At 34.8% G+C, this 10,528-nt stretch overlaps 2 protein-coding genes across 2 annotated transcripts; one reads left to right on the top strand and one right to left on the bottom strand.

Annotated features, from left to right (window-relative positions):
• The first annotated feature begins 4,631 nt into the window (after positions 1-4,631).
• On the top strand, positions 4,632-6,572 carry LOC124448855 (protein ADP-ribosylarginine hydrolase-like). Its single transcript, XM_046999833.1, has 2 exons — positions 4,632-5,293; positions 5,912-6,572. Exons 1-2 carry the CDS (start codon positions 4,768-4,770, stop codon positions 6,460-6,462), a joined length of 1,077 nt encoding a protein of 358 aa, XP_046855789.1. The 5' UTR covers positions 4,632-4,767; the 3' UTR covers positions 6,463-6,572.
• Positions 6,573-6,669: 97 nt separating this feature from the next.
• Positions 6,670-9,809, bottom strand: LOC124448127 (kinesin light chain 4-like). The gene is made up of 3 exons (XM_046999137.1): positions 9,293-9,809; positions 7,512-7,883; positions 6,670-7,262 (listed from the first exon to the last, which is right to left on the bottom strand). The coding sequence occupies exons 1-3, from the start codon at positions 9,807-9,809 to the stop codon at positions 7,066-7,068; spliced, it is 1,086 nt and encodes a 361-aa protein (XP_046855093.1). The 3' UTR covers positions 6,670-7,065.
• Positions 9,810-10,528: the final 719 nt, after the last annotated feature.

The raw sequence follows: 10,528 nt of genomic DNA, 5'->3' as shown, positions 1-10,528 counted from the left end.
GATACTATAGATATAGAAACTAAAGTTTTGGGAGAAATGTAGTTTAACAATTGATAGTTTTGTTCCCAAACACTACAGTTTTCAAAACTACAGTTTTCCAATGAATCCATGTTATAATGTAGTTCATTAACTAAGGGTTACATAAACACAATTTAGCAAATTCCCCGTACAGATTCTAGTAGTACACATTATTTTATACAGAATTCAATAAAACATGAATCCACGATACAATTCCGGGAGCATTGTTACATGTTTGTAAATGTAGATCGTCCAGATTGGTAAAGTCCTGAGAAGGACTGTTTTTGTTGCTGTTGACTGACGTTTCGACAACCTTAGCGGTAGTCATCTTCAGAGTCAAATAAGTAGTAAACGTCAGGTTAGCCGTATTTGTTATATGGTTCTTACGTCATTGTATTGTGTGTACAGGAAATGTGTATTGTCATTGTGAATTAGTGTGAAGTGTAATGTTTTTAGTTAATCGTTTGTTTGTATTGTGAATAAGTCTTTTGTAAGGTGCCGGTAATTGCTGTGATCTGTTCAGGGGGGGGGTTTGTTCCAAGTTGGTATACCAACTTTCTAATGTAAGCCGTTGTCTATAGTCAGTACTGTAAGTAATGCATTTTGCCGAGTCCCAGTCAATGTTGTGATTTGTGATTCGGTGATGTTCGGCAATGTGATTAGTTTTGTCTTGTTTCTTAGTAGCTCGTTTGTGTTCAGTTAGTCTTATGTTTTAATTCCTGCCAGTTTCTCCGATATAGGAGGCGTGGCAGTCGGAGCAGTTTATTTTGTAAACTGCACCTTGTCGTTCGTTGCGTTGTTCTTTGTCCTTTATGTTCGTTAGTACTTGTCGTAACGTTGTGATTGGTTTACATACGTTGTATGGTCGTAAGATAGGCAAGATAGTCTCAAACGTACCTTTAATGTAAGGTATCGTTGCTGTTGTCACTGAGTTGTTTGTTTCGTTGGGTTCGTTGGGTTAATAAGTTTTGCGTTTGATAAAATCAGAGTTATAGTTGTTTTTGTGAAAACACGTTTGAGATAGTTGTTTTTGTTGTGTAGAGCGTCCGGTGAATCACATATGATTTGTGCACGTCTTGTTAATGTTCTGATTGTGGTGGCTTTGTGTGATGTAGGGTTGTAAGATGATTGGTCTAGTAGTCAGTCAGTATGTGTTGGCTTGCGATAAACTGTTGTTCGTAGTTTTTGATTGTCATGTTTTACCAAACAGTCGAGAAAAGGAAGAGTTCCGTTTTCTTCAACATCTTTGGTAAATTGTATTTGGCTGTTCTGTTTGTTGATATGAGTGAGAAAGTCATCAATCTCGTCTGCATGTAGTGCTGTGATTGTGTCATCTACGTAGCGGAACCAAAAAGGTAGTGCATGTTTGTAAGTCGTGAGCGCCCGTTCCTCTATAGATTGCATTACAATTTCAGCAACTACAACAGAAACGGGTGAGCCCATTGCTGTTCCATGTAATTGTTTGTAGTGTGTACCTTTGTACTGGAAGTAAGTCGAGGTGAGGCAGAGCTCCAGTAGCTCCATAATGTCTTCTGTCGGTAATGGCAGTACGTCCGTGGTGTTTGTAATGAGGAATTTTGTACAAGTAAGTGCCAGATTAAGTGGAATACTGGTGAACAGTGATTTCACATCAAAAGACACTAGTATATAGTTGTCCGGTATTTGTATAGTGCTCAGTTTTTTAATGAAACTTTCAGTGGATTGCAGCTTGTGCTTGGATTTGTTTGTAAGTGGTTGCAGTATGTCAGTCAAGTACTTTGAGAGTTCGTAAGTGGGCGAACCACAGAATGATACAATTGGTCGCATGGGTATTTGTGGTTTGTGAAGTTTTGGTAGTCCGTATAGTCTGGGTGGTCGTGGTACTGAACATCTAAGTCGATAGTAAATACGTTCAGATATAATGTTAGATTTTCTCATCGAGAAGATCTTGCTGTTTAGTTTGCGTACTAGTGATGGTGTTGGGTCTCGTTTGAGATGTTGGTACGTTTGTCTGTCGTTAACAAGGGTGACCATTTTGTTGAAGTAATCGTTCTTGTCCCTGACCACAGTCACGCGTCCTTTGTCTGCTGGTAAAATGACGATGTTGTTGTTGTGTTTTAGTCGTTTGAGTGCTTGTTGTTCGTTCTTTGTCAAGTTGTTGTCACGTATAGAGGACGATTTTAAAGTGGAGGCTATCCTGCTTCTGATCTCGTCTTTGGTTGTCTCTGACAAGTCTCTTTGATACGCTATTTCACATTTCCTGTACACAAAATACAATGACGTAAGAACCAGATAACAAATACGGCTAACCTGACGTTTACTCCTCATTTGACCCTGAAGATGACTACCGCTAAGCTTGTCGAAACGTCGTCAGTCAACAACAACAAAAACAGTCCTTCTTAGGACTATACCAACCTGGACGATTTACATTTACAAACATGAAGTTCTAAATCTATAAATTTAAAACGATGTATCATAAGCTTCTAAAGGTTGATGACACTACGTAATATTGAGTTGTTGCTTTTCACCCAAATACTAAATTTCAAATCCAAAATATACTTAATAGAACAAGCAATTTACAAATTTCTCCATTTTGGAAGAGAAAAGTGAAAAGCAAAGAAAGCATTGATTTGAAAATACAAATGAAGTTAATTTTCCTCAAGCTCACCATTGCCATTGTCAATTTGCTCATTAAGTCTTTTGATCTGATTTTCCAGCATTTTTACTCTCTCTTTGAGTTCCAAGGCTTCTTTTTTATACTTGCATTTATCATTGCAAAGTGCACTACCTTCATCTGACTGACTCTCCTAAATAATCAACAAGAACTTAGGCAATATTTAACAATATTTTCCTTTTAGTACCAACTATCAAGGTGTACTTTACTAACAACAAGTACAATATATTATAATGATAAATCTCAATTTTTTAATTTCATAAGCCACACTGATTGAAAATTCTTTTGTATGATTGCCCTGTACAAGCCTTACACTGTACAATGTTTGCATTTTAAAAGATTTTTCACTTAGAAACAAGAAATGAATTTCAAAATAATAGCATTTTATGATTAACGGGAACATATCATACAGTATTAACTTTTTTAGCATTTAATCAAACAACATCCAAATTTTATTCTGAAAAATGACCTTAACTCCCTAGCATTCCTCATTAAAAATTAAAATTGCATAATTTAGAGATAAGAATAATTAGTGTTATCATTGTGTATAGTACATACCTTGGTTAATCCTTTTTTAAAAGTGAAGCAAGGCTTGCTGAGCAGCAAGCCTCTGTTTTCTTTGCCCAGGATGCCTTTAGCTTTTAGGAATACTGTGCTCCTGCTGGTAACAAGAACAACAATACAAAATTTTATACATGTTGTTTGAAAGTTTGTTATTAGCTACTACTTCTCATTTAAATTCTTAGGCTCATAGCCTTGTTCAGCAATGCAGACCTTCGAAAATAGAATTAGTAGCTAATAACATTTGAATCATGAATACCATATGGAGTACTTAACAAATTTCCATGAATGCATCATCACATTAGTGACATGAGTGCTAACTATAGATGATGGCAGCAATAATTGAGAAACATGCAGTAAACACCATTTAAACAAAATGTGGTCAATGTAATATTTCGGCAACTCACCACATCATCTGATTCACTATCACTTTCAATTGTAAACTTTGCTTTGTGAATTCTTTTGTGACACCCTTTGCCAGTATTTATAGAGAAAGTTTCTTCTTTTCTCATTGTCTTGAGTAAATAATCTTTACTATCTGTTTATACAAAATAATGGATGACTATTTAACAACTATTAAAAAATAATAATTTTCAATTGGAAGCAGTAGCATGCCTGAAATTATAAGGAAACAACCTTATGCAAAGTTTGGCCTAATGTATTACTACATGTATTTAAGAGCAAACAAGTTAAAATCTGGGAAATAGACACATCCTTATTGTCAGTATTGTAATTGAACTATTGCTATGTAGAAGAAAGAACAACATTTGAGCAAAGGCTTTTATCAGAAAGTATTTCCTCCTAAAAAGCAGTAAGTTGAATTGATAACAGCAACCTTCATATCAGCTATGACTATTTCTACAAACAAGACAGAGAAACAAACAAATAGATTTTCACACAGAAATTTACAGATATATAGCAAAGCTAAGATGCTTCATGAAAGAAATGATAACAAAGAGAAATAGCTTGATGCACTAGGAATTAGCTTTTTGGCTGAATTATACAAGCTTTTAGAAATTTTACAAAAAATTCTACAACAGACTAAAAATACTAACCTGAAACATTTATTATCTCTGCAGTAAATTTCCTCGACTTGCCGTTTCCCTTTGTTTTTCCAATGCCCCACATGTCTAAAGTTTTGAATCCTTTAAGTTCATCTTTGTCTTTCGACACATTTTCATCCTCAAAAATAATGTTAGAATATGGAATGATATCCATAAATTCACCAAAGCAAACGCCATATTTTCGAATATTATCGCTGAAAAAGTTTTATCAACTCTTAACGTATCTTTGCAACAAGCAACATGTTAATCAGATTGAAGATCATGGAATCGGGTAAAGATTAAGGATTACAAAATAACAGTCCCAGTCTCCCAACGCTCTCGTCTAAACCTAAACAGAATAGTTTGAAACAATATTGAAACAAAGCAAAGAAAAGTTTTTATAAGTTGAGGTAAGCCTGGTGTTTTCCGCGTTTCAAAAACCCATGTTAAGCGTTCATGAAAATACCCTGAAGTAAACATTAAAAATGGCTTATGAAAATCCGGTCGAATTATCAATTATCCGAGAAATACGAAGAAGTTATGGTTCTCAGTGGAGTGGGGGATGCTCTAGGTTATAAGAATGGTTTGTGGGAATTCTGTTACAGTGGTACTCAAATTCATGAAGAACTAGAAAAACTCGGAGGACTTGATAAAATTGACATTAAAGGATGGAGGGTTAGTGACGACACTGTACTACACATTGCTACAGCAGAAGCGTTGGTTTCTGAATGGGCAACAACGGAAGAGTTATTGAGCATTATGGCTACAAAGTACAAGAAGACATGTGCTGAGGATATGTGGGAAAGAGCTCCTGGTCAGACCACAACAAAGGCATGTTTCATGTTACGACCTCTTGAGGAAAAAGGTTACATTATACCATTTAATGAACGAGGTGGCGGATGTGGTGCAGCTATGAGATCCATGTGTATAGGTTTGATGTTTCCTTGTGAAGATCAAATTAAAATGTTAATTGAAATTGCTGTTGAAAGTGGAAGGATGACTCATAATCACCCCACAGGTATTCACCTTACATAATAAAGCAACGATTTCAGATCATGTATCAATTATCAAGTCACTAATGTCTAGTGTTCTTTCTATTGACAAGTGTCGCTTTGTATAAAGTTTGCTAGGTTTTCCTGTTATCTGCATTGCTTTTCATTTTAACAAACCTTTATAGTAATTTAGCTTTTCAATCCTTTTGCTTTTCTTAGATGTTTTGTACCATCAACTCTTCCTTCGATTACTTACTTGATCAAGCCATTACCATGAATGTTTCATATCCTTTTTTCTAATATCAATTTATAAATGAAATAAAAGAAGGTTGACCTTAGGTTTGCATAAGTCTATGCAATCCATCATTTTCCAGAACCACATCTCAAATGCCTCCATCCTTCTAACATTGCTTGCTTTTAATCACCATATCTTTGATCCATCCTTTTATCGCTTTTCCACATTTCCAAGTTTCTGTCTTCTAAAATCTGTATGAATTGCCATTACTGTTTTGCTTTAATATGTTCATTACTACAGTCATTGAATTTATGATCCATATCAAAATGCTGCTATTATGTAAATAGGGTCATCATAATGTAAGTGACCTGAAATTAGCAATCTTTAAAGATAATGATTTTAATTATAGTTTATCTAGGGGCTGTTACTGCAGCTTTATTTACAGCCTATGCTATACAGAAGATACCTCCAAAAAAATGGGGTGCAGGACTTTCAAGTGTTTTACCAAAAGTTTGGGAATACATTGAAAAGGTTGGTCGTGATGTAGAAGAAAACAAGAAATCTTGGGGCTACTTTAAAAATAGTTGGGAGTCATATCTTGAACTACGGGGATTAACCAAAGGAACCAGTGAACCAAAGTTTCCAGTGACATATAACATACCTGAACGTGATGCTTTTTATAAATCTGTAAGTTATGAAGGCTGGGGTGGATCCAGTGGTCATGATGCACCAATGATTGCTTACGATGCTTTGATGATGGCAAAAGATTCCTGGTTTCAATTATGTTCTTGTTCTATGTTTCATGGTGGAGATAGTGACAGTACAGGAATATTGGGTGCAGCTTGGTGGGGTGGTATGTATGGTATGAAAGGGGTACCCCCTGGAAACTATAGGAACCTGGAATATGGTCTTAGGCTTATGGAGCTGGGTAAAAAATTACTGAATGCATCGAAAAAATAGGAAAATGACTGGACAATTTTTATCTAACATAATTTATGTCAAAAAATTCTGTCATCCCAATATACTTTAGTAAGTTTGTGAATCATACAATAAAAATTCCTACTTGGTTATAACATAAAACAAATTACTTTAGAAATAAAGTCTAAAGGAAAATGTCAGAATCAGGGCACGGGCAGTTCTAAGTTTTACTTAGGATGATTCCTGGGCTGTAGAGTAAGTTTATTGACTAGATATCAGTGAAACAATTTATAGACAAGGACCATTACATCTTTTAGTTCATTTTACCTCACAAAATGCAAATTGGAAATCTTTTATTCACTACCAAAAATACCTTCTGAGGGAGAGGGAGTTAACTTGACAGGTGGAAGCCTTGCTCCTACGGTCTATGTGTTAAAAATAGGATTAACATAATTTGGAAGGTACAATTTTCTTTGAAACAGGTAGCTACCAAAGTTCAACTGTAAAGCTTGGTCATCTTCCCAAGTTTCATGATACAACACAACTAGATTTTTTAAAAGACTTAACGACATCAACCTGACTAGTTCCTAACGTGTTTTTTTTGCGAATTTTCTTAGCTTTTTTGTGAAGCTCTATAGCTTTGTCCTAGTTTCCAGTTTTTTTAAACACCAAACCAAGATTGTTTAAAGACGCAGCAACATCAACATGATTTGGACCTAACGATTGTTTTTGAATTTCCAGAGCTTTTTCATGAAACCCTATCGCTTTGTGGTAGTTTCCTGTATCAATATACACTTTACCAAGACTGTTTAAAGACCCAGCAACATCAACATGATTTGGACCTAACGATTGTTTGAATTTCCAGAGCTTTTTTGTGAAGCTCTAGAGCTTTGTCGTAGTTTCCATTTCATGTAATACCGTACCAAGATTGTTTAAAGACGAAGCGACATCAACATGATTTGAACCTAACGCTTGTTTTCGAATTTCCAGAGCCTTTTCATGAAGTTCTATCGCTTTGTCGTAATTTCCAATTTTATTAAACACCAAACCAAGATTATTTCAAGACGTTGAGAAATAAACATGATGTGAACCTAACGATTGTTTTTTAATTTCCAGAGCTTTTTTGTGAAACTCTATAGCTTTGTCGTAATTTCCAGTTTTTTCAAACACATTCCCAAGATTGTTCAAAGACGCAGCAACATAAATATGATTTGGACCTAACAGTTGTTGATGAATTTCCAGAGCTTTTTCGTGAACCTCAATAGCTTTGTAGTAATTTCCAGTTTTATAAAAGACCAGACCAAGATTATTTAAAGACGCAGCTACATCAACATGATTTGGACCTAACGATTGTTTTTGAATTTCCAGAGCTTTTTCGTAAACCTCTATAGCTTTGTCGTAATTTCTAGTTTCATAAAACACTATACCGAGATTGTTTAAAGACCCAGCAACATCAACATGATTTGGACCTAACGATTGTTTTTGAATTTCCAGAGCTTTTTCGTAAAACTCTATAGCTTTGTCGTAGTTTCCAGTTTCATGTAACACCGTACCAAGATTGTTTAAAGACGTAGCGACATCAACGTGATTTGGACCTAACGATTGTTTTCGAATTTTCAGAGCTTTTTCGTGAACCTCTATAGCTTTGTCGTAATTTCCAGTTTTATGAAACACAATACCAAGATTGTTTAAAGACACCGCAATATCAACATGATTTGGACCTAACGTTTGTTTTTTAATTTCCAGAGCTTTTTCGTGAACCTCTATAGCTTTGTGGTAGTTTCCAGTATCAAAATACACCAAACCAAGATTGTTTAAAGACCCAGCAACACCAACATGATTTGGACCTAACGATTGTTTTTTAATTTCCAGAGCTTTTTCTTGAAACTCTATAGCTTTGTTGTAAATTCCAATATTTTCATACACAATACCAAGATTGTTTAAAGATCGAGCAATATCAACATGATTTGGACCTAGTGTGTGTTTTAGAATTTCCAGAGCTCTTTCGTGAACCTCTATAGCTTTGTCGTACTTTCCACTTCTTTCAAGCACAATACCAACATTGTTTAAAGACCCCGCAACATCAACATGATTTGGACCTAACGATTGCTTTTTAATTTCCAGAGCTTTTTCGTGAACCTCTATAGCTTTATCGTAGTTTCCAGTTTTTTCAAGCACATTACCAAGATTGTTTAAAGGCCCAACAACATCAACATGATTTGGACCTAACGATTGTTTTAGAATTTCCAGAGCCTTTTCATGATGATTTTTAGCTTTGCTATACTTCCCGGTGTCATAGTATAAAAGACCGAGGATACTAAAATACCAAGCTTTGACATAACTAGATTCTTCTGATTTAAATTTATTCAATAGTTCAAGAGCAAGATCGTATTTTCCAAAATGTCTTAATCTGTCAACAAAATATTGGAAAACTTGTAAAGTATTCATGTTGATTTTTGTCTTGTTGGTCTTTAATATTTGAAGAATTTTTTCAAGATGTGGCATCAATTTGATTTCGTCGTCTCTCTGTTTAAACATGTAAAGTGCTTGAGCTATTTGGTCAACATTTGATTAGTTTCCATTTCATTTTCTTCATTCAACTGTTCAGATTGATAAACAATGGTTGCTTTGTGAACAATGCGATGTAGACTAATGTCATTATTTTCTGAATGCAAGAACAATGAGCAGTCCTTTAAACAAAGACATATATCTTCCTTTGAGTGTTTGGGATCAATTTTTTGAACATAAAAAACAATAATCTCTCGTGGTATAGGATCAAACGATATCACGGAAAAAAAGTTAATAACATTTGCCAATATTGAAGACTCTTCAGCATTTTGTCTGACAGCTAAAAGTAAAGCTTGTAACATACTTCTAGGATAAACCGAGTTAAATTTAACAAAAGTGGCGTCCATGTTTTCTTCTTCTTCTGAATAAAATTTCTCTAAATATTGTTTCCAAGTAAATGAGCAGTTTGCTTTGTTTACACGACTGACATAATAACAAGCAGCAGCCAAAGCCAGCGGTTGACGATCTAATGCGTGTGATACTTCATTTAACAATTGATCATCAGCATTTTCAATTGTGTAATGCTTCAACAGTTGAAAACATTCCCTATCATTCATTCCATTTCTGATAGAAATATGTTTGTTAAACTCATCATCTTGAGGTGCGGCATCTGTGTTCTGGATGGTTACTATGATTTGTCCATTTATCCACATGGGATCACCAACTTGGGGAAGTAACGAAGAAATTTTGCCAAGCTGTACCACGTTGTCTACAATGATCAACCAATTTTGCCAGAATTTTAATCGTGTGGATACTAACCATCGCAAATTCTTCACTTTGTCTGTAATGGAACAGTTTTCATCTTCAAATTTTTTTATCATATACTTGTCACAGTTTAAATGGTATCCAAGTTCACAGTAAGATTTTAAAAGAGATTCCTCATTTTTTCCATCGAGAGTCATTACAAACGAAGTTCTTTTTTTCCAATCACACGATAATTTTTCACAAACCTGTCTTGCAAGTTGTGATTTACCACTGCCAGGATTACCAGTGATGTAAAAATATGTCAGTTTATCATTGTTATCATTCCTTAATTTTTCAAGATCTTTTATAACTTTATCTCGTAATTCAGTGCGTTCAACGAAAAAATGATTAGGTTTTGAAGGAAGAACTTGGAATGAATTAAAACAGTGACGATGATTTTTTATTTCATTGATTTCATCAGGCGAAAATTTCAAATCTTGAAATGATTTTTCAATGATATTGACTATTTCATCAAAATCATCATCTGAGCATTCCCCTTCATACCAATGTGCGTACTTGTTTCTTTCACAACGAAGTGCATGAACAGCATCCTTTGTGTTTTTATCAAGATGCTTTTAATTGAATTTGAAAAAGTATAGCATCAAATAATATCGTACAGTCCCACTTACTGGTGTCTCCATCCTGATATTTTTGAAGTGTTTTTTGGTCTAACTTTCTTCCTGATTCAAAAGTGTAAAATTTGTTGCCACTTTTGGGTGTATCATCCCATTCTCCATGAGATGATTTGTAATGAAAGTTCCATTGTTTGATGAAAAACGAAGCAAGTTCTTTTTGA

The sequence above is a fragment of the Xenia sp. Carnegie-2017 genome, unplaced genomic scaffold (genome assembly GCF_021976095.1).
Source record: "Xenia sp. Carnegie-2017 unplaced genomic scaffold, XeniaSp_v1 HiC_scaffold_23, whole genome shotgun sequence".
In the NCBI taxonomy this organism is placed as follows: Eukaryota; Metazoa; Cnidaria; class Anthozoa; order Malacalcyonacea; family Xeniidae; genus Xenia; species Xenia sp. Carnegie-2017.
This window is presented reverse-complemented; position numbering and strand designations above follow the sequence as displayed.